The sequence below is a fragment of the Salvelinus namaycush genome, unplaced genomic scaffold (genome assembly GCF_016432855.1).
Source record: "Salvelinus namaycush isolate Seneca unplaced genomic scaffold, SaNama_1.0 Scaffold12, whole genome shotgun sequence".
NCBI lineage: Eukaryota > Metazoa > Chordata > Actinopteri > Salmoniformes > Salmonidae > Salvelinus > Salvelinus namaycush.
Window position 1 is genome coordinate 276,236 of NW_024057897.1, and position 25,040 is coordinate 301,275.

A 25,040-nucleotide genomic window follows, 5' to 3' on the forward strand; every position below is an offset into this window, starting at 1 on the left:
TGAGCGACCAAGGTTCAGTAGAGGCCCCTTGCGGTCTGCTCTGACATGGGAGACCCACACACACACACACACACAGTCCCCTTTCCCCTCTAAGACTCATAATAACAGACAGACTAAAGCTTCTGAGCCAATCAAAGCCATCAGAGGGAGCATGGCTTAGGCCTCTCAGCCAATCAAAACCATCCTAGTGCCACAGGCTAAAACCTTGCCTTTGAACTGAAGGCCAGCAGCCATATTGGGTTGTTAGTATATTATGTGTGTTTGTATACGCGTGCAGATGTTTTATATACAATCCATGTCACCAGGTAACATGGAGAGGTCAATGAATAATGATCACATCCACCTTCTGCTCTGTATCTTGCATGTATCTGTTGTGGCTTTTAAAGTCCTTCATTGAAGCAATAACAAAGCAGATGACCATCCATGATATCAACATTACAGTTGTAACCGTGTTATGAGCCTATACAGTGTTTGTTTACATTTACATTGTTTACAAACGTTGGAATAAAACAAGTTTCTATTTTGGGTTCTGATGGGGTACGACAGTTAAAATAAGCTCATGAGGCATTTCTAAGTTATATGCTTCATATATGCTTATATGTTAAGTCAATGGGTATAATTAATTTATAAGTCCAGAAATGGATGTAGAAACTAATGGTTCTAGCTTTAAACTCGGTTACCATGGCAATCCTGTGATCAAAATGAAAACAACATTCTGGCCATCATTCCCCCACGTTCCGCTGTGGTCGTGTGTGTGGTATCCAATTAAGGCAGCTGGTACCTAAAAGAGCAAAGTTAATTGTTTCAGGAAGATTCCTCTTGTTTTACCACACACACACACACACAGCCTCTTCACACATATAATCTCACTAAGCTTTAGACTGCAGGGAGTTCCCTCACCCTCCTGTAACGTTCCTTATCTCTTTGCCATACTGGAAGAAATGGGGTCAAAGGTGACTCTGTCTGCGGTAGACCTTTCACAAACCCACAATCTAGCTCACTGTTCTCAATACCAGAAACGTTTGGGTGTGTCATTCTACGTGCGTCAGCCAGTGTGTTTGTGTGTGTGTGTTTGTGCGTGTGTGTGTGTGTGCACACTTTAAAGCGCGTGTGTTTGTGTGTTTGTGCGTGTGTGTGTGCACACTTTAAAGCGCGTGTGTTTGTGTGTTTGTGCGTGTGTGTGTGCACACTTTAAAGCGCGTGTGTTTGTGTGTGTGTTTGTGCGTGTGTGTGTGCCCACTTTAAAGCGCGTGTGTTTGTGTGTGTGTGTGTTTGTGCGTGTGTGTGTGCACACTTTAAAGCGCGTGTGTTTGTGCGTGTGTGTGTGCACACTTTAAAGCGCGTGTGTTTGTGTGTGTGTTTGTGCGTGTGTGTGTGCACACTTTAAAGCGCGTGTGTTTGTGCGTGTGTTTGTGCGTGTGTGTGTGCACACTTTAAAGCGCGTGTGTTTGTGCGTGTGTGTGTGCACACTTTAAAGCGCGTGTGTTTGTGCGTGTGTGTGTGCACACTTTAAAGCGCGTGTGTTTGTGTGTGTGTTTGTGCGTGTGTGTGCACACTTTAAAGCGCGTGTGTTTGTGCGTGTGTGTGTGCACACTTTAAAGCGTGTGTGTTTGTGTGTGTGTGTGTGCACACTTTAAAGCGTGTGTGTTTGTGTGTGTGTGTGTGCACACTTTAAAGCGTGTGTGTTTGTGTGTGTGTGTGTGCACACTTTAAAGCGCGTGTGTTTGTGCGTGTGTGTGTGCACACTTTAAAGCGCGTGTGTTTGTGTGTGACACAGCCGAGAACATCCTTCAGCTGTGCTTCCGTTTTCTGTCGATAGCTCTGCAACAGCTGAGTTCAGCTGGACCTGCGCAAGCAAAGGAAGATTTCTCAATAACAATGACCAATCACCAGAACGGCTTACCAAGAAAAACGTCCAAAAGGACTAATTCAAGGTACAACGGAGTTGGAGCCACAGTAAAGGCAGAGATGGATTTCTTATTGCTCACTTTATTCCATTGTACAGGATGTGAACAGGTGACGGACGTTTCTACGTCAAGCTGACGTCTTCCTCAGAGTGACCTGACCTTTCCACATACTTCCTCTTTATAGGCTAGTGGCTCATTGAGACACAACAATGTATCAACATTATAATATGTTTCGAGGTAAATTATAGCACAAAATAATAAGAGAAAGAGTGTGTGTCGCCATGTCAAAATATATATATAGGTGATATTTGGGTTTCTGTGAATCTGGTGACACAGAGACCCAAAAAATGAAGGCAACAACATTATAGAAACGAGGACAGTGAAAAACCATCGTTCAACCCCTTTAGATCCACAGTGTCTAAGGACTACTGTCAGAATGCCTCCCTTTGTTTAAAGTCTACGTACAATGTCACTTCCTCTTGGTGAAATGTGAACGTGTTCTATGCCTACAATGAGCAGGGAGGAAGGTCAGCCATAGTTGGCTCGTTTAGTTTGACCAATACAAGCAGCATCGCAACAGATGCAGTAAGCGTGTATAGTAAATAAACTCAGCAAAAACAGAAACGTCCTCTCACTGTCAACTGCGTTTATTTTCATGTTTCAAACTTAAATATTTGTATGAACATAACAAGATTCAACAACTGGGATATAAACTGAAAAAGTTCCACAGACATGTGACTAACAGAAATTGAATAATATGTCCCTGAACAAAGGGGGGGGGTCAAAATCAACAGTAACAGTCAGTATCTGGTGTGGCCACCAGCTGCATTAAGCATCTCCTCCTCATGGACTGCACCAGATTTGCCAGTTCTTGCTGTGAGATGTTACCCCACTCTTCCACCAAGGTACCTGCAAGTTCCCGGACATTTCTGGGGGGAATGGCCCTAGCCCTCACCCTCCGATCCAACAGGTCCCAGACGTGCTCAATGGGATTGAGATACAAGCTCTTCGCTGGCCATGGCAGAACACTGACATTCCTGTCTTTCAGGAAATCACGCACAGAACGAGCAGTATGGCTGGTGGCATTGTCATGCTGGAGGGTCATGTCAGGATGACCCTGCAGGAAGGGTACCACATGAGGGAGGAGGATGTCTTCCCTGTAACGCACAGAGTTGAGATTGCCTGCAATGACAACAAGCTCAGTCCGATGATGCTGTGACACACCGCCCCAGACCATGACGGACCCTCCACCTCCAAATCGATCCCGACTCGTCAGTGAAGAGCACTTTTTGCCAGTCCTGTCTGGTCCAGCGATGGTGGGTTTGTGCCCATAGGCGATGTTGCTGGTGATGTCTGGTGAGAACCTGCCTTACAACAGGCCTACAAGCCCTAGGTCCAGCCTCTCTCAGCCTATTGCGGACAGTCTGAGTACTGATGGAGGGATTGTGCGTTTCTGGTGTAACTCTGGCTGTTGTTGTTGCCATCCTGTACCTGTCCCGCAGGTGTGATGTTCGGATGTACTGATCCTGTGCAGGTGCTGTTAAAAGTGGTCTGCCACTGCGAGGATGATCAGCTGTCCGTCCTGTCTCCCTGTAACGCTGTCTTAGGCGTCTCACAGTACAGACATTGCAATTTATTGCCCTGGCCACATCTGCAGTCCTCATGCCTCCTTGCAGCATGCCTAAGGCACGTTCACACAGATGAGCAGGGACCCTGGGCATTTTTATTTTTGTGTTTTTCAGAGTCAGTAGAAAGGCCTCTTTAGTGTCCTAAGTTTCATAACTGTGACCTTATTTGCCTACCATCTGTAAGTTGTTAGTGTCTTAACGACCGTTCCACAGGTGCATGTTCATTATTTGTTTATGGTTCACTGAACAAGCATGGGAAACAGTGTTTAAACCCTTAACTTCACAGATCTTCATTGTAATTTGGATTTTTACAAATTATCTTTGAAAGACAGGGTCCTGAAAAAGGGACGTTTCTTTTTTTGCTGAGTTTAGTATATGACATTTGTGGTGCTACAATTAACAAAGCTTTGGCTTTTGTATTCTTGACCTGTTCTCGGGTGATAAAGAACTTTATTATTGGTCGTATTGTCACATTCTACACGGTGGCCACACTTGTAACTGCTATTGGACTACCTGGCAGCCAAGTATCACACTTCTAGGGCAGCTGCTGTGCGTAATGGAATCGGATAGATTCGGATCACTTAGATTTGGATCACTTATGAGGATGTTCCAGTGTTTCAATACAATGGATTTGACACGACCGGCACATGGGCCGTACTCCGTGGAAACAACACGACCGACACATGGGCCGTACTCCGTGGAAACAACACGACCGACACATGGGCCGTACTCCGTGGAAACAACACGACCGACACGTGGGCCGTACTCCGTGGAAACAACACGACCGGCACATGGGCTGTACTCCGTGGAAACAACACGACCGACACATGGGCCGTACTCCGTGGAAACAACACGACCGGCACGTGGGCCGTACTCCGTGGAAACAACACGACCGACACATGGGCCGTACTCCGTGGAAACAACACGACCGACACGTGGGCCGTACTCCGTGGAAACAACATGACCGGCACATGGGCTGTACTCCGTGGAAACAACACGACCGACACATGGGCCGTACTCCGTGGAAACAACACGACCGGCACGTGGGCCGTACTCCGTGGAAACAACACGACCGACACATGGGCCGTACTCCGTGGAAACAACACGACCGACACGTGGGCCGTACTCCGTGGAAACAACACGACCGACACATGGGCCGTACTCCGTGGAAAAACACAAACATGGGGGCGTTTTGTCCTGGTTTGTATTAGTGCCCTTGGGTAGGCTTTGACGTTCAGTCTCTAGCACGGGTATAGGCCTGTTCAATGACACTCTTATCCGCGTGGCAGGAACCTGGTGCGCATATCATTATCTTTGCACTCGGAATCTATGTCTGCACTACAGTTAGGTCAGAGTCTTAGGAACTGACCCAACAGTATGTCCTGCTTAAGGTATACCTGGTGGTTACTGTCTGCACCTAAAAGTCTATTCCTAATCTGGATTGCAGAAGATGGTAGACACCAACTTGTTTATTTTATTTTTGAGGATTGTAAGATCCAATAAGTCTATTTTCTCCTGACTTCTCTCTGCTGTGATTTTGAGATGGGGGTAAGAGAAGTTAATATATGAAATGAACTCGGAGAGGAGAGGGTCAGTAACGTTCCATACCAGGATCTCCTCAAAGCATATTTTCTGGAAATATGGGTTTTTCTTGACGTCATAAATGAAGTTCTCCTCCCATTATCCTATCAATAAATGTGCATAGTTAGGAGCGAATGCAGCTCCCATCGCTGTACACCGAATCTGTTTGTAGAAACTGCCCGCGTATGGGAAGTAATTTGATCAGGGCTTTTTCAGTGAGATACAGAATAAATTGAGGCCTGTGTCATGCGGGATATTAGTGTAGAGAGACTGAACGTCAAGTGTAACCAAGATGCTTTCAGTGTCGCATCTATAGTTCTTTATTGTCTGAAGCACACCCCTGGTATCTCCTGAAAAAGGCTGGCATGGCTAGCACACATGTAGAGGTGAAGAAATTTGAACCCCTTTCTCAACACACTGAGAAAGGGGTTCAATAGGGCTACTGTTAACTGACACTATGGGATGTAAAGGAGGTTTATCCATACTTTGATGTATTTTGGGTTAGCCTTAATAAACAGGCTGGGTGTGACGTATTCTTTGTTTCCGTTATCCAACCTTCTGAAAGAGCGTTATCAATGAAGCTAGTACCATAATACCATAATAAACCCTCCCTTATCAGCATTTATCACAATATTAAATCAAACTTTATTTGTCACATGTGCCGAATACAACAAGTGTAGACCTTACCGTGAAATGATTACTTACAGTTGAAGTCGGAAGTTTACGTACAACTTAGCCAAATACATTTAAACTCCGTTTTTCACAATTCCTGACATTTAATCCTAGTAAAAATAGGATCACCACTTTTTATTTTCAGAATGTGAAATTATTTATTTCAGCTTGTATTTCTTTCATCACATTCCCAGTGGGCCAGAAGTTTTCATACACTCAATTAGTATTTGGTAGCATTGCCTTAAATTGTTTAACTTGAGTCAAACTTTTCGGGTAGCCTTCCACAAGCTTCCCACAATAAGTTGGGTGAATTTTGGCCCATTCCTCCTGACAGAGCTGGTGTAACTGAGTCAGGTTTGTAGGCCTCCTTGCTCGCACATGCTTTTTCAGTTCTGCCCACAAATTTTCTATAGGATTGAGGTCGGGGCTTTATGATGGCCACTCCAATACCTTGACTTTGTTGTTCTTAAGCCATTTTGCCACAACTTTGGAAGTATGCTTGGGGTCATCGTCCATTTGGAAGACCCATTTGCGACCAAGCTTTAACTTACTGACTGATGTCTTGAGTTGTTGCTTCAATATATCCACGTAATTTTTCTTCCTCACGCCATCTATTTTGTGAAGTGCACCAGTCCCTCCTGCAGAAAAGCACCCCCACAACATGATGCTGCCACCCCCGTGCTTCACGGTTGGGATGGTGTTCTTCGGCTTGCAAGCCTCCCCCTTTTTCTTCCAAACATAACGATGGTCATTATGGCCAAACAGTTCTATTTTTGTTTCATCAGACCAGAGGACATTTCTCCATAAAGTACGATCTTTGTCCCCATGTGCAGTTGCTAACCGTAGTCTAGCTTTTTTATGGCGGTTTTGGAGCAGTGCCTTCTTCCTTGCTGAGCGGCCTTTCAGGCTATGTCATTATAGGACTCGTTTTACTGTGGATATAGATACTTTTGTACCTGTTTCCTCCAGCATCTTCACAAAGTCCATTGCTGTTGTTCTGAGATTGATTTGCACTTTTCGCACAAAAATACGTTCATCACTAGGAGACAGAACGTGTCTCCTTCCTGAGCGGTATGACGGCTACGTGGTCCCATGGTGTTTATACTTGCGTACTATTGTTTGTACAGATGAACGTGGTACCTTCAGGCGTTTGGAAATTGCTCCCAAGGATGAACCAGACTTGTGGAGGTCTACAAATTTTTTTCTTGGGTCTTAGCTGATTTCTTTTGATTTTCCCATGATGTCAAGCAAAGAGGCACTGAGTTTGAAGGTAGGCCTTGAAATACATCCACAGGTACACCTCCAATTGACTCAAATGATGTCAATTAGCCTATCAGAAGCTTCTAAAGCCATGACATCATTTTCTGGAATTTTCCAAGCTGTTTAAAGGCACAGTCAACTTAGTGTATGTAAACTTCTGACCCACTGGAATTGCGATACAGTGAAATTATAAGTGAAATAATCTGTCTGTAAACAATTGTTGGAAAAATGACTTGTCATGCACAAAGTAGATGTCCTAACCGACTTGCCAAAACTATAGTTTGTTAACAAGAAATTTGTGGAGTGGTTGAAAAAGGAGTTTTAACTTCTACTTCATCACAATCCCGGATCCGGGAGCACCCCCATCAGTAAAAAAGCTGACTAGCATAGCCTAGCATAGCGTCACAAGTAAATACTAGCATCTAAATATCATTAAATCACAAGTCCAAGACGAAAGATGAAAGATACACATCTTGTGAATCCAGCCATAATTTCTGATTTTTAAAATGTTTTACAGGGAAGACACAATATGTATTTCTATTAGCTAACCACGATAGCAAAAGACACAACTTTTTTTTCCACCATTTTTTTCCTGCATAGGTAGCTATCACAATTTCGACCAAATAAAGATATAAATAGTCACTAACCAAGAAACAACTTCATCAGATGACAGTCTGATAACATATTTATTGTATAGCATATGTTTTGTTAGAAAAATGTGCATATTTCAGGTATAAATCATAGTTTTACATTGCAGCCACCATCACAATTCTCACCAAAGCAACTAGAATAACTACAGAGACCAACGTGAATTACCTAAATACTCATCATAAAACATTTCTGAAAAATACACAGCGTACAGCAAATGAAAGACAAAGATCTTGTGAATCCAGCCAATATTTCAGATTTTTTTAAGTGTTTTACAGCAAAAACACAATATAGCATTATATTAGCTTACTACAATAGCCAACCACACAACAGCATTGATTCAAGCCAACAATAGCGATAACGAATAAACCAGCAAAAGATATTAATTTTTTCACTAACCTTCTCAAACTTCTTCAGATGACAGTCCTATAACATCATATTACACAATACATATAGAGTTTGTTCGAAAATGTGCATATTTAGCGGCACAAATCGTGGTTATACAATGAGAATAGTAGCCAAGCTGCCAACAAAATGTCGGGAGAAATCTTGGGAGAGGCCCCTAATCTAATCATTAACTAATCATAAACTTGACTAAAAAATACAGGTTGGACAGCAAATGAAAGATACATTAGTTCTTAATGCAACCGCTGTGTTAGATTTTTAAAATTAACGTTACTACGACATACAGCGTGCGTTAAAGCGAGACCGCACCGAAATTGATGGCGGAATAGGAGTTTTACATTTTTCAACAGAACAACGAATTAACATCATAAATAGTTCTTACTTTTTGATGAGCTTTCATCAGAATCTTGGGCAAGTTGTCCTTTGTCCAAAAGAATCGTTGCTCGGTTGTAGATTGTCGCCTTCAACTTTGGAATTAGCAGTAAACATTAGCCATGTGACCCAGACGTGCCCAACTCACTATAACGTAGCACAAAGAAATATCCGAAAATCGCAATATACTGATATAAACTGATATAACTCGGTTTAAAATAACAACATTATGATGTCTTTAACACCTATATCGAATAAAATCAGAGCCGGATATATCTAAGGCCTATAACGGGAGCTTTCCAGAACGCCATCCTGAGGTCTGTCTTGCGTCATGGCGAATGTTGAAAAGAGTGCACCCCACGTTCCCAGACCCTTTATATGGCCTCAGATCTGCCTAGCAACTCCATTCCAATTCTCACTATTTGCTGACATCTAGGGGAAGGCGTATGCAGTGCATCTCGACCAATAGAAGACATGCAAATTAATAAACTGACCCCAGAACAGCCTGCCTGATTTCAGATTTCTCACTTCCTCACAGGAAGTTTGCTCCAACTTGAGTTCTGTTTTACTCACAGATATAATTCAAACGGTTTTAGAAACTAGAGAGTGTTTTCTATCCAATAGTAATAATAATATGCATATTGTACGAGCAAGAATTGAGTACGAGGCAGTTTAATTTGGGAACGAAATTTTTACAAAGTGAAAACAGCACCCCCTATTGAGAAAAGGTGACTCCAACCTAAGTTTATGTAAACTTTCGTCTTCAACTGTACAAGACCTTAACCAACAGTGCAGTTCAAGAAGATATACAATATCTGGATTGTCTTTCAATTCCTTCAACGCGTTTTGTTCATCGTTACTGAGATCATCTGCTTGTTTAGGGGTACTGCGGGCTAATTTAGCAAAATCATGTTCTATCAGCCTACTGTAGGTGAGAACAGAGGGACTCGCATTAACATAAGGCACTAGACTCAAATTCTTTTTGAATGTCCTTTTAGTTCTCTCACATTCCCGATGCATTATAGTTTCTAAAAATTGCATTGCCATTACACGATTGTTGCCTAGTAGCACAGAATCAATTATTTAATGTAATTAACAAACAAATTTGAATGTGTCAACTTTAAATGCAAAAGGGCCCATCCTATTGGAAGGAGAGATGGGAGAGTCCTTTACCCAGGACTGACACTTGGGCATCAGTGAAAGGCCCTGGAGAAATGTTGATTACCCAGAGATCTTGTTGCAGTTTCAACTGCACCTCTTCAGGTGGGCTGGGGGTTGACTTCCTGTTCATACTATGTCAGCTTGACGAAAGTGATTTCATTTTAGACTATATCAAGATGACATGAAAGCGTGCGTGTGTATTCCACGTTAATGGACTTGACAGTCACCAGATGTCCACTCTCTCGCTCCCCCTCTCAAATCAAATCTATTTATTTGGTTTGCATAAACAGTTTTGCAGATGTTATCGCAGGTGCAGAGAAATGCTTATGTTTCTCGCTCCAACAACGCAGTAATATCTAGCAAAGCCATCTCTCTCCCGCTCTCTCTGTGTCTCTCTCTGTCTCTCTCTCTGTGTCTCTCTCAGGCTAGGGACACATGAATGCTCCCCTGCTGAGCCTTGTGGGAGATCCAGGTATAAATGTGGAATTGTGGGATGTTATTTTTATAATGTTATTATTAGGACACGGAGCAGGAAAATATGAGCCTCCAGCTGTCTGGTATTTAGGGTAATGTTTACTAGTGTTGATGGAGTCTGGGTTGTCTGTTGCACTGGTTAATAATAGATTCATATTAGCCATTAGCCAACGCCAATGGCGACAGCTAGTCTTCCTGGGGCCCGACAAATATTAACACAACCTGGACCTGAACCCATAAAGAGAAAGCAGATGTGACATTGGCCAGCCGGCCAGGAAGAACTCCCTATGGAAAGAACCCCTGAGAGGAACCAGACCAGATATGTCAGGCTGGGTGGAGGTGGAGATTAGAACACATAGTTAAGTCATGTCTGTTCTAGTGCGTTCTGGAATAAATGACTTGGTCATCTTTTGTTCTGGGGAAGTATATAATGTGTTATTCTCCTATATCATGTGAAGAATGAGTGGAGGCTGTCTGAAACCTATGGCTTTGAGCCTGTGTGAACCCTGTGACAGAGCAGTGGTCTGTGGGTCAGACAGTTCTCCCCTGTGGGTTTAAGGGGCAGAGATGTTCCCCGCCTGCCTAAGAGGAAGCTCCAGTGATTAGCGACTAACGTTAGCGCCAGAATGGAACACTAAAGAACTCTAGCGAGCCAGCAGAAAACCTGGTAACTGTTGCTGCGGGGGGGGGGGACTAAGATGGAGGATGCTGCTGGTTGGCGTGGCAACAATGAATAGAGGACGTGTGTGTGAAGGAGGCAGAGTTAGTCTCGTTAGCCACCTGGGGCAGACTGGGTTGGCCTGACTCATCCGGTCTTGCTCTTCTCTCTCGTTCGCTCTCCCTCTATCTCTCTCTCTCTCTCTCTCTCTCTCTTCTCTCTCTCGTCTCTCTCTCCTTTCTCTCTCTCTCCTCTCTCTCCTCTCTCTTCTCTCTCCTCCTTCTCTCTTCCTCTCTCTCTCTCCTCTCTCTCTTTGTCGACTAGACTTAATGTATTTCATTCAGTGATTAATTCATTGATAGACTAACTTCTCTGAACCAGATTTCCACTGTCTCTGTTAGTCTTGTTGCATCAGAGCCAGATGTCTCCTGGTGCGCTGCTTCACAATCTACAGGTACACAGAGAAAGAGAGAGAAAATAGACAGAGGTTTTGAGGTAAGGAAGATGGAGAGAACAGATCGTTAGGAATCTGAGCCTAATATTCCCTGGGGGGGGTGTGTGTGTGTGTGTGTGTGTGTGTGTGTGTGTGTGTGTGTGTGTGACGGCCCAGTGTGTAGGATGTGTAGAGCGTGACTGCTGGTAGTTTGCCGTGTTAGTCGTGATAAGGCACGAGTCTCTTCTCTATTAGCCTTTGAGCCATAAGCCTTTGACAAGCTTGTATCTTCTCTGTAGGACACACACACACACACACACACACACACACACACACTGGTGTTTTTCCCAGTGTACAGATTCCAACCTAACCATGTAAACAGGAAACCCTTATTTTGATGACAGTCGAGCCAAATTCTGTGTGTGTGTTATGCCGTAGTACTCAGTGTTGTCTCCCTCTGCAGGATATGAGAAGACATGTCGTGATGACCCTCCTGGACACTGAGCAGTCTTATGTGGAGTCGCTCCGGACACTCATACAGGTAATACTACACACACACACACACACACACACACACACACACACACAGGAACCACCAGTGCTAACAGATGGTTGAAGTTACAATGTCTTAATGTTAAATGACTCCTGCTAAAGCCCCTCTCCTCACCCCTCAGCCACACATCTCACCGCCTCATTCAGACAGGCAGTCTCCCCACCCAGACCCCACCCTCTCTCCACCCAGACCCCACCCTCCCCACCCAGACCCAAACCTCTCCCCGCCCTCTCCCCACCCAGACCCCACCCTCTCCCAACCCAGACCCCACCCTCTCCCAACCCAGACCCCACCCTCTCCCAACCCAGACCCCACCTTCTCCCCACCCCGACCCCACCTTCTCCCAACCCAGACCCCACCTTCTCCCAACCCAGACCCAACCGTCTCCCCACCCAGACCCAACCGTCTCCCCACCCAGACCCAACCGTCTCCCCACCCAGACCCAACCGTCTCCCCACCCAGACCCCACCTTCTCCCCACCCAGACCCCACCTTCTCCCCACCCAGACCCCACCTTCTCCCCACCCAGACCCCACCTTCTCCCCACCCATACCCAAACCTCTCCCAACCCAGACCCAAACCCTCTCCCCACCCAGACCCAAACCCTCTCCCCACCCAGACCCAAACCCTCTCCCCACCCAGACCCAGACCCAAACCCTCTCCCCACCCAGACCCAAACCCTCTCCCAACCCAGACCCAAACCCTCTCCCAACCCAGACCCAAACCCTCTCCCCACCCAGACCCAAACCCTCTCCCCACCCAGACCCAAACCCTCTCCCTCTCCCTACCCAGACCCAAACCCTCTCCCTACCCAGATCCAAACCCTCTCCCTACCCAGACCCAAACCCTCTCCCTACCCAGACCCAAACCCTCTCCCAACCCAGACCCAAACACTACCGTCATACAGTTCTTTATGGAAGAGATGTTCAGCCTCTCATTCAGACAGTGAAAGCTGATAGAGAAGAAAGAAGACGTGTGAGAGTGGAGAGGACAGTTCAGAGAGGCTTGAGAGAGGGGGAAGAGAGGCTTGAGAGAGGGGGAAGAGAGGCTTGAGAGAGGGGGAAGAGAGGCTTGAGAGAGGAGAGAGAGGGGGAAGAGAGGCTTGGGAGAGGGGGAAGAGAGGCTTGGGAGAGTTGAGAGAGTGGGAAGAGAGGCTTGAGAGAGTTGAGAGAGTGGGAAGAGAGGCTTGAGAGAGGAGAGAGAGGGGGAAGAGAGGCTTGGGAGAGTTGAGAGAGGCTTGGGAGAGAGGGGGAAGAGAGGCTTGGGAGAGGAAAGAGAGAGGGGGGAAGAGAGGCTTGGGAGAGGAGAGAGGGGGGAGAGAGAGAGAGGGGAAGAGAGGCTTGGGAGAGGAGAGAGGGGGGAGAGAGAGAGAGAGAGGGGAAGAGAGGCTTGGGAGAGTTGAGAGAGGGGGAAGGGCTGAGGAGAGAGAGGGGGAAGAGAGGCTGAGGAGAGAGAGGGGGAAGGGCTGAGGAGAGAGAGGGGGAAGAGAGGCTGAGGAGAGAGAGGGGGAAGAGAGGCTGAGGAGAGAGAGGGGGAAGAGAGGCTGAGGAGAGAGAGAGGGGGAAGAGAGGCTGAGGAGAGAGGGGGAAGAGAGGCTGAGGAGAGAGAGAGGGGGAAGAGAGGCAGAGGAGAGAGAGGGGGAAGAGAGGCTTAAGGAGAGGAAAGAGAGAGAGGGGAAGAGAGGCTTGGGAGAGGAGAGAGGGGGGAGAGGAGAGAGAGAGAGGGGGGAAGAGGGGCTTGGGAGATGAGAGAGAGAGGGGAAGAGAGGCTTAAGGAGAGAGGGGGAAGAGAGGCTTGGGAGAGGAAAGAGAGAGAGGGGAAGAGAGGCTTGTGAGAGGAGAGATGGGGGAGAGAGAGAGAGAGAGAGAGAGAGAGAGGTTTAAGAGAGGCTTGTGAGAGGAGAGAGAAAGAGGGTTAAGAGAGGCTTGTGAGAGGAGAGAGAAAGAGGGTTAAGAGAGGCTTGTGAGAGGAGAGAGAGGGGAAGAGAGGCTTGTGAGAGGAGAGAGAGGGGAAGAGAGGCTTGTGAGAGGAGAGAGGAGGGAGAGAGGCTTGTGAGAGGAGAGTGAGAGAGGGTTAAGAGAGGCTTGTGAGAGGGAGAAAGATGGGGTATGTTAAACTGCAGCCATAGTAAACCCAGGTGCCATGTAGTCAAAACAGAATGAGAAGCGTGTGTGAGACACCATCGATTAGGCATTAATACACTGTATTAATAAACAATGCACCTTGCGCACACACACACATCCTACCAACTCAGGCTGTATACGCAGATCACACACAAATACACCATTCCAACTCATGTGCTTGTTTCACAGGGTCTGTGGCTTGCCTGGATGTGTTCGCATTTCACAAGGCTGGTGTCAGGAAAATAAGCTTTCATTTTCCCAAAATAGAAACATATTGTCTCTCTCTCTCTCTCTCTCTCTCTCTCTCTCTCTCTCTCTCTCTCTCTCTCTCTCTCTCTCTCTACCTCTCTCTCTCTACCTCTCTACCTCTCTACCTCTCTACCTCTCCCCCTCTCCCTCTCTCTCTCTCTATCTGTAGGGCTATATGCGGCCTCTGAAGCAGCCAGACAGTGGATCACTAGTTGATCCCTCATTGGTGGATGAGATGTTTTATCAGATCCCAGAGATCCTGGAGCACCATGAGCACTTCCTGGAACAGGTCACCGGCTGCATCAGCCAATGGCACGACAAACAGACCGTGGGTCAGCTGCTTATCCAATCGGTAAGTACCTCCCTCCATCCAATCACTGTAAACCATGGACAATGGAAAAACCACGGGTGAAAGTAAGTCGGTGTGGTCCGGTACAGGTAAACCATAATAATTAAAACAAAATGTCAAGAAAACTATAATACACCATCATTTACCAACTGTATGTCAGCCACATGAAAAATCAGCGAATTGATGTGGAACCGTGTGGTTTACGCTCCATATTGATGTGGAACCGTGTGGTATACGCTCCGTATTGATGTGGAACCGTGTGGTATACGCTCCGTATTGATGTGGAACCGTGTTGTATACGCTCCATATTGTTGTGGAACCGTGTGGTTTACGCTCCATATTGATGTGGAACCGTGAGGTATACGCTCCATATTGTTGTGGAACCGTGTGGTATACGCTCCATATTGATGTGGAACCGTATGGTATACGCTCCATATTGATGTGGAACCGTGTGGTATACGCTCCATATTGATGTGGAACCGTGTGGTATACGCTCCATATTGTTGTGGAACCGTGTGGTATACGCTCCATATTGATGTGGAACCGTATGGTATACGCTCCATATTGATGTGGAACCGTGTGGTTTACGCTCCATATTGATGTGGAACCATGTTGTATACGCTCCGTGTTGATGTGGAACCGTGTGGTATACGCTCCATATTGATGTGGAACCGTATGGTATACGCTCCATATTGATGTGGAACCGTGTGCTATACGCTCCATGTTGATGTGGAACCGTGTGGTATACGCTCCATATTGATGTGGAACCGTGTTATATACGCTCCGTGTTGATGTGGAACCGTGTGGTATACGCTCCATGTTGATGTGGAACCGTGTGGTATACGCTCCATATTGATGTGGAACCGTATGGTATACGCTCCATATTGATGTGGAACCGTGTGGTATACGCTCCATGTTGATGTGGAACCGTGTGGTATACGCTCCATATTGATGTGAAACCGTGTGGTATACGCTCCGTATTGATGTGGAACCGTGTGGTATACGCTCCGTATTGATGTGGAACCGTGTGGTATACGCTCCGTATTGATGTGGAACCGTGTGGTATACGCTCCGTATTGATGTGGAACCGTGTGGTATACGCTCCATGTTGCTGTGGAACCGTGTGGTATACGCTCCGTATTGATGTGGAACCGTATGGTATACGCTCCGTATTGATGTGGAACCGTGTGGTATACGCTCCGTATTGATGTGGAACCGTGTGGTATACGCTCCGTATTGATGTGGAACCGTGTGGTATACGCTCCGTATTGATGTGGAACCGTGTGGTATACGCTCCGTATTGATGTGGAACCGTGTGGTATACGCTCGTATTGATGTGGAACCGTGTGGTATACGCTCCGTATTGATGTGGAACCGTGTGGTATACGCTCCGTATTGATGTGGAACCGTGTGGTATACGCTCCGTATTGATGTGGAACCGTGTGGTATACGCTCCGTATTGATGTGGAACCGTGTGGTATACGCTCCATATTGATGTGGAACCGTGTGGTATACGCTCCGTATTGATGTGGAACCGTGTGGTATACGCTCCGTATTGATGTGGAACCGTGTGGTATACGCTCCGTATTGATGTGAAACCGTGTGGTATACGCTCCGTATTGATGTGGAACCGTGTGGTATACGCTCCGTATTGATGTGGAACCGTGTGGTATACGCTCCGTATTGATGTGGAACCGTGTGGTATACGCTCCGTATTGATGTGGAACCGTGTGGTATACGCTCCATGTTGCTGTGGAACCGTGTGGTATACGCTCCGTATTGATGTGGAACCGTATGGTATACGCTCCGTATTGATGTGGAACCGTGTGGTATACGCTCCGTATTGATGTGGAACCGTGTGGTATACGCTCCGTATTGATGTGGAACCGTGTGGTATACGCTCCGTATTGATGTGGAACCGTGTGGTATACGCTCCGTATTGATGTGGAACCGTGTGGTATACGCTCGTATTGATGTGGAACCGTGTGGTATACGCTCCGTATTGATGTGGAACCGTGTGGTATACGCTCCGTATTGATGTGGAACCGTGTGGTATACGCTCCGTATTGATGTGGAACCGTGTGGTATACGCTCCGTATTGATGTGGAACCGTGTGGTATACGCTCCGTATTGATGTGGAACCGTGTGGTATACGCTCCGTATTGATGTGGAACCGTGTGGTATACGCTCCGTATTGATGTGGAACCGTGTGGTATACGCTCCGTATTGATGTGGAACCGTGTGGTATACGCTCCGTATTGATGTGGAACCGTGTGGTATACGCTCCGTATTGATGTGGAACCGTGTGGTATACGCTCCGTATTGATGTGGAACCGTGAGGTATACGCTCCGTATTGATGTGGAACCGTGTGGTATACGCTCCGTATTGATGTGGAACCGTGAGGTATACGCTCCGTATTGATGTGGAACCGTGTGGTATACGCTCCGTATTGATGTGGAACCGTGAGGTATACGCTCCGTATTGATGTGGAACCGTGAGGTATACGCTCCGTATTGATGTGGAACCGTGTGGTATACGCTCCGTATTGATGTGGAACCGTGTGGTATACGCTCCGTATTGATGTGGAACCGTGTGGTATACGCTCCGTATTGATGTGGAACCGTGTGGTATACGCTCCGTATTGATGTGGAACCGTGTGGAATACGCTCCGTATTGATGTGGAACCGTGTGGTATACGCTCCGTATTGATGTGGAACCGTGAGGTATACGCTCCGTATTGATGTGGAACCGTGTGGTATACGCTCCGTATTGATGTGGAACCGTGAGGTATACGCTCCGTATTGATGTGGAACCGTGAGGTATACGCTCCGTATTGATGTGGAACCGTGTGGTATACGCTCCGTATTGATGTGGAACCGTGTGGTATACGCTCCGTATTGATGTGGAACCGTGTGGTATACGCTCCGTATTGATGTGGAACCGTGTGGTATACGCTCCGTATTGATGTGGAACCGTGTGGTATACGCTCCGTATTGATGTGGAACCGTGTGGTATACGCTCCGTATTGATGTGGAACCGTGTTGTATACGCTCCGTATTGATGTGGAACCGTGTGGTATACGCTCCGTATTGATGTGGAACCGTGTGGTATACGCTCTGTATTGATGTGGAACCGTGTGGTATACGCTCTGTATTGATGTGGAACCGTGTGGTATACGCTCCGTATTGATGTGGAACCGTGTGGTATACGCTCCGTATTGATGTGGAACCGTGTGGTATACGCTCCGTATTGATGTGGAACCGTGTGGTATACGCTCCATATTGCATTGTTGTTTGACGAGAACACTTACATTTTGCGGAAGGCGGAGATGAATGTCCGATTCCCGAGACGCACGCACACATCAGGGGACACGTCAGTACAGGCTACCAGTGTAGGCCAGATGACAATCACAGAATGTCATTACATAAATGTTCTACCTTTTGGTCATGTAGTGTACCTCCGAGAGAGACACATACATACATATACACACACACACACTTCACCCCTAAATAATAAGGTACAGTGACTTCCCCCTGACCCTACCTCCTGTAAGTTCACGGTCCATGTTAACCCCCCGTCTCCTCTCCTGGTTTGTGTTAACCCCCCCGTCTCCTCTCCTGGTTTCGAGTTAACCCCCCGTCTCCTCTCCTGGTTTGTGTTAACCCCCCCGTCTCCTCTCCTGGTTTCGAGTTAACCCCCCCGTCTCCTCTCCTGGTCCGTGTTAACCCCCGTCTCCTCTCCTGGTCCGTGTTAACCCCCGTCTCCTCTCCTGGTCCGTGTTAACCCCCCCATCTCCTCTCCTGGTCCGTGTTAACCCCCCGTCTCCTCTCCTGGTTCGTGTTAACCCCCCCCGTCTCCTCTCCTGGTCCGTGTTAACCCCCCCGTCTCCTCTCCTGGTCCGTGTTAACCCCCCGTCTCCTCTCCTGGTCCGTGTTAACCCCCCCCCGTCTCCTCTCCTGGTCCGTGTTAACCCCCCCCCGTCTCCTCTCCTGGTTCGTGTTAACCCCCCCTTCTCCTCTCCTGGTTCGTGTTAACCCCCCCTTCTCCTCTCCTGGTTCGTGTTAACCCCCCCCCCCCGTCTCCTCTCCTGGTCCGTGTTAACCCCCCCCCGTCTCCTCTCCTGGTCCGTGTTAACCCCCCCCCCCCCCCGTCTCCTCTCCTGGTCCGTGTTAACCCCCCCCCCCCCCCCCGTCTCCTCTCCTGGTCCGTGTTAACCCCCCCCCCCCGTCTCCTCTCCTGGTCCGTGTTAACCCCCCCCGTCTCCTCTCCTGGTCCGTGTTAACCCCCCCGTCTCCTCTCCTGGTTCGTGTTAACCCCCCCTTCTCCTCTCCTGGTTCGTGTTAACCCCCCCTTCTCCTCTCCTGGTTCGTGTTAACCCCCCCTTCTCCTCTCCTGGTTCGTGTTAACCCCCCCCCCGTCTCCTCTCCTGGTCCTTGTTAACCCCCCCGTCTCCTCTCCTGGTCCTTGTTAACCCCCCCGTCTCCTCTCCTGGTCCTTGTTAACCCCCCCGTCTCCTCTCCTGGTCCTTGTTAACCCCCCCGTCTCCTCTCCTGGTCCGTGTTAACCCCCGTCTCCTCTCCTGGTCCTTGTTAACCCCCCCGTCTCCTCTCCTGGTCCTTGTTAACCCCCCCGTCTCCTCTCCTGGTCCGTGTTAACCCCCGTCTCCTCTCCTGGTCCGTGTTAACCCCCGTCTCCTCTCCTGGTCCGTGTTAACCCCCCGTCTTCTCTCCTGGTCCGTGTTACCCCTCTGCTGGTAGCCCTCTAGTTCACCACAACACACACATCTCCCAGGCTAAACACACAAACACCTCCCCCCACACACACACCTCCACGGTCAAAGAACATAGGCCTCAGTCGCTCCCTTTGGGGGCAGAGAGACCTAACCTAACTGGTGTGGCATCGCTAGCCTATGCAGTCAGATTGTGTAGCATTGTTAGCCCATGCAAGTAAAATGCAGTCAGACTGTGTAGCATTGTTAGCCCATGCTAGTGGAATGCAGTTAGAATATGTGGCATTGTTAGCCCATGCTAGTGGAATGCAGTTAGAATATGTGGCATTGTTAGCCCATGCTAGTGGAATGCAGTTAGAATATGTGGCATTGTTAGCCTATTCTAGTGGAATGTAGCGAGTACTAATCCCTTGACCTGTCTGAACTTCCTTTGAGCTAGACATTTCTGCTACAGCGAGGTCAACTCTCGGAGTGTATGTTTGTGTGTGTGTGTGTGTGTGTGTCTGGCATATCAGTTTACACACAGATGTCATGTCCCTCAACCTCCACTCACCGCTTTCCCCTCACCCAGTCTCTCTCACCCCCCTCACCCAGTCTCTCTCACCCAGTCTCTCTCACCCTCTCATCTTTCTCTCTCACCCCCTAACTCCTCTCTCTTAACCCCCTCACCCCTTCTCCCTCACCCCTCTCTCACCCCCTTCACCCCGCTCTCTCTTACCCCTGTCACCCCTCAGCCCTTCTCCCCCTCTACAGTTCAGCCCCTTGTAATGATAACCTGTCAACACACATCTGTCTCAATAGCCCTGACCTGCCTGACACCGTGCACTAACACATGGCCTGACACCGTGCCCTGACCTGGCCTGACACCGTGCACTAACACATGGCCTGACACCGTGCCCTGACCTGGCCTGACACCGTGCACTAACACATGGCCTGACACCGTGCCCTGACCTGGCCTGACACCGTGCACTAACACATGGCCTGACACCGTGCCCTGACCTGGCCTGACACCGTGACCTGACCTGGCCTGACACCGTGCCCTGACCTGGCCTGACACCGTGCACTAACACATGGCCTGACACCGTGCCCTGACCTGACCTGACACCGTGCACTAACACATGGCCTGACACCGTGCCCTGACCTGGCCTGACACCGTGCACTAACACATGGCCTGACACCGTGCCCTGACCTGGCCTGACACCGTGCACTAACACATGGCCTGACACCGTGCCCTGACCTGGCCTGACACCGTGCACTAACACATGGCCTGACACCGTGCCCTGACCTGGCCTGACACCGTGCACTAACACATGGCCTGACACCGTGCCCTGACCTGGCCTGACACCGTGCACTAACACATGGCCTGACACCGTGCACTAACACATGGCCTGACACCGTGCCCTGACCTGGCCTGACACCGTGCCCTGACCTGGCCTGACACCGTGCCCTGACCTGGCCTGACACCGTGCCCTGACCTGGCCTGACACCGTGCCCTGACCTGGCCTGACACCGTGCACTAACACATGGCCTGACACCGTGCCCTGACCTGGCCTGACACCGTGCACTAACACATGGCCTGACACCGTGCCCTGACCTGGCCTGACACCGTGCACTAACACATGGCCTGACACCGTGCCCTGACCTGGCCTGACACCGTGCACTAACACATGGCCTGACACCATGCCCTGACCTGGCCTGACACCGTGCACTAACACATGGCCTGACACCGTGCCCTGACCTGGCCTGACACCGTGCACTAACACATGGCCTGACACCGTGCCCTGACCTGGCCTGACACCGTGCACTAACACCTGCAGAACCTCTGCCGTCTATGCAGTCATGCTCCCTCCTTTGACAGACAGCCGACAGTAACATGTATAGTTGGTAGAGCGTGGAGCTTGTAACCCCAGGATAGTGGGTGGGTTCATGGGACCACCCATAGGTATAAAGTATGCACGCATGACTAAGTAGATTTGGATAAAAGCATCTGCTAAACGGCATATATTATTACTATATATTAGACTAGAGAGAGGATAAAAGAGGGATATACTGTAAATACTCGATACTATGGAGCCAGGGAGGTTGTGCAAGAGAGTTGGCCTGCCAGTTAGGGCAACCTTGTGTTTCTAGACCTCCATTCTATTTACTTCCTGTCCAGAGTGTGTTTATTTACTTCCTGTCCAGAGTGTTATCATAATGTTCACAATTTCACAGTATTATTCCAACCTCATAGTGTGGAAATGTATATAAAACACAGCAAAACCACATTTTTGACGGCACTGCGCCTTTAAAAGGATAAAAAAGAATGACTTCCACATTAGAAGGGAAAGAGTGACAGAAGAGGATGGGGAGAGTGGCTGCTTGTGTAACTGGAGGGTGGAGGGATGGGGAGAGGGGTTACAGGTGTAACTGGAGGGTGGAGGGATGGGGTGAGGGGTTACAGGTGTAACTGGAGGGTGGAGGGATGGGGTGAGGGGTTACAGGTGTAACTGGAGGGTGGAGGGATGGGGAGAGGGGTTACAGGTGTAACTGGAGGGTGGAGGGATGGGGTGAGGGGTTACAGGTGTAACTGGAGGGTGGAGGGATGGGGTGAGGGGTTACAGGTGTAACTGGAGGGTGGAGGGATGGGGAGAGGGGTTACAGGTGTAACTGGAGGGTGGAGGGATGGGGAGAGGGGTTACAGGTGACAGATTAGGTGTAGATCACAGGAGGCTGCTGAGGGGAGGACATCTCATAATAATGGCTGGAATGGAATGATATCAAACACATGGAAACCATATGTTTGACGTGTTCAATACCATTCCATTTATTCCGTTACAGCCATTATTATGAGCCCTTCCTCCTCAAATAATAAGGTGCCACTGGCTGTGGTGTAAGGCACCTGATTTATCCATCCTGATATCACTCCTTACAGATGGAGGAGAGAGAGATGGAGGAGAGAGAGCAGCTCTTTTCATGAGGGGTTGAAATGCCTATTTCTGTGTTACTGTTAAACCATGCCCCTTATCATCGCGCTCTCTCTCTCTCTCTCTCTCTCTCTCTCTCTCTCTCTCTCTCTCTCTCTCTCTCTCTCTCTCTCTCTCTCTTTCTCTTTCTCTTTCTTTCTTTCCATTTCCTCTCCCCTAATTTCTTTCTCTCCTCCTCACTCATCTCCATTGTGTAGAGAAAAGGCCGGTCAGAGGGAGTCACAGTGTGTGTGTGGAGCATGCCATAATGCGTGTTGTGCTCACTTCCTGTGTGTGTTTGTGCTCGCTGTCATCTCTCCCCACTGAGGCTCCCCTTTTCCCCACTAAGGATCCCTGTTTTTAAGCATGAAGGGAGGCTTGCTATGTATCACCATATTGACCAATCCCAGCCAGAGCCGGGTTCACCAAATACTTGTTACCGGGCAGGATTCACCGTCCTTCAGAGTCAGCTTATAGCCTGTCACATTTTTTAGCCTGTCACATTCTTTGGGAATATATTATAACTTTTTGTTCGATTTAGGGTTTGGACAGGTTTTTTTTTCTACGCCCCTTCGTTGGTGATTGGTCAACAGTACTACTGCTAGTAGGAGTAGGAACTATGGACAGGATTCTTCAATGAAATGTTTGTTGTCTTTCAACAAGAGAAAACTAGTTTTCTTGCTCATTTTTCATTTGAGAAATACTGCACCAAACGTCTTAATTAGATTTAAAATGACAGATTTCATGATTTTATCTTACATACATTCAGACTATTTAGTCTATGTTGTTGCTACGGTGTCTCTAAAGGGACAAAGAGTAATATTGCCACTTTTTTTTTCAAATTTTTCAAGCTAAAATATGCGAGGCACAGATGTTCACTTCACATAGCCGAGTTCTGCAAGGAGCAAACCCAACCAGTATATTTTGCCTGTTAATATTCTCTCTCTCCTCTCCCCTCTCTGCTTTCTCTCTTGTAAACAGTTTTCCAAAGAGATTCTTGCTAATATTTATTCAGCATACATCGATAACTTTCTGAACGCCAAAGACGCAGTGAGGATCGCAAAAGAGGCCAAGCCAGCATTCCTCAAGTTCCTGGAGGTGAGTATGTATGCCTACTGTCTATATGAGTGTGTGTGTCCACTGTCTATATGAGTGTGTATGCCTACTGTCTATATGAGTGTGTGTGTCCACTCTCTATATGAGTGTGTGTGTCCACTCTCTATATGAGTGTGTGTGTCCACTGTCTATATGAGTGTGTGTGTCCACTGTCTATATGAGTGTGTGTGTCCACTGTCTATATGAGTGTGTGTGTCCACTGTCTATATGAGTGTGTGTGTCCACTCTCTATATGAGTGTGTGTGTCCACTCTCTATATGAGTGTGTGTGTCCACTCTCTATATGAGTGTGTGTGTCCACTGTCTATATGAGTGTGTATGCCTACTGTCTACATGAGTGTGTGTCCATTCTCTATATGAGTGTGTATGCCTACTGTCTATATGAGTGTGTGTGTGTCCACTGTCTATATGAGTGTGTGTGTCCACTGTCTATATGAGTGTGTGTGTCCACTGTCTATATGAGTGTGTGTGTCCACTGTCTATATGAGTGTGTGTGTCCACTGTCTATATGAGTGTGTGTGTCCACTGTCTATATGAGTGTGTGTGTCCACTGTCTATATGAGTGTGTGTGTCCACTGTCTATATGAGTGTGTGTGTCCACTGTCTATATGAGTGTGTGTGTCCACTGTCTATATGAGTGTGTGTCCACTGTCTATATGAGTGTGTGTGTCCACTGTCTATATGAGTGTGTGTGTCCACTGTCTATATGAGTGTGTGTGTCCACTGTCTATATGAGTGTGTGTGTCCACTGTCTATATGAGTGTGTGTGTCCACTGTCTATATGAGTGTGTGTGTCCACTGTCTATATGAGTGTGTATGTCCACTGTCTATATGAGTGTGTATGTCCACTGTCTATATGAGTGTGTATGTCCACTGTCTATATGAGTGTGTATGTCCACTGTCTATATGAGTGTGTATGTCCACTGTCTATATGAGTGTGTGTGTCCACTGTCTATATGAGTGTGTGTGTCCACTGTCTATATGAGTGTGTGTGTCCACTGTCTATATGAGTGTGTGTCCACTGTCTATATGAGTGTGTATGCCTACTGTCTATATGAGTGTGTGTGTCCACTCTCTATATGAGTGTGTGTGTCCACTCTCTATATGAGTGTGTGTGTCCACTCTCTATATGAGTGTGTGTGTCCACTGTCTATATGAGTGTGTGTGTCCACTGTCTATATGAGTGTGTGTGTCCACTGTCTATATGAGTGTGTGTGTCCACTGTCTATATGAGTGTGTGTGTCCACTCTCTATATGAGTGTGTGTGTCCACTCTCTATATGAGTGTGTGTGTCCACTCTCTATATGAGTGTGTGTGTCCACTGTCTATATGAGTGTGTATGCCTACTGTCTACATGAGTGTGTGTCCATTCTCTATATGAGTGTGTATGCCTACTGTCTATATGAGTGTGTGTGTGTCCACTGTCTATATGAGTGTGTGTGTCCACTGTCTATATGAGTGTGTGTGTCCACTGTCTATATGAGTGTGTGTGTCCACTGTCTATATGAGTGTGTGTGTCCACTGTCTATATGAGTGTGTGTGTCCACTGTCTATATGAGTGTGTGTGTCCACTGTCTATATGAGTGTGTGTGTCCACTGTCTATATGAGTGTGTGTGTCCACTGTCTATATGAGTGTGTGTGTCCACTGTCTATATGAGTGTGTGTGTCCACTGTCTATATGAGTGTGTGTGTCCACTGTCTATATGAGTGTGTGTGTCCACTGTCTATATGAGTGTGTGTGTCCACTGTCTATATGAGTGTGTGTGTCCACTCTCTA

General features: G+C 47.7%; 1 protein-coding gene across 1 annotated transcript in view; it reads left to right on the forward strand.

Moving 5' to 3' along the window:
• LOC120036060 (rho guanine nucleotide exchange factor 17-like) overlaps window positions 1-25,040 on the forward strand; it is a 123,065-nt gene that overhangs the window by 82,911 nt on the left and 15,114 nt on the right. Inside the window, exons 4-6 of the mRNA XM_038982520.1 lie at window positions 11,663-11,740; window positions 14,293-14,475; window positions 23,129-23,245. Of these exons, the coding sequence (XP_038838448.1) occupies window positions 11,663-11,740; window positions 14,293-14,475; window positions 23,129-23,245 (378 nt within the window). The remainder of the gene's footprint in view (window positions 1-11,662; window positions 11,741-14,292; window positions 14,476-23,128; window positions 23,246-25,040) is intronic.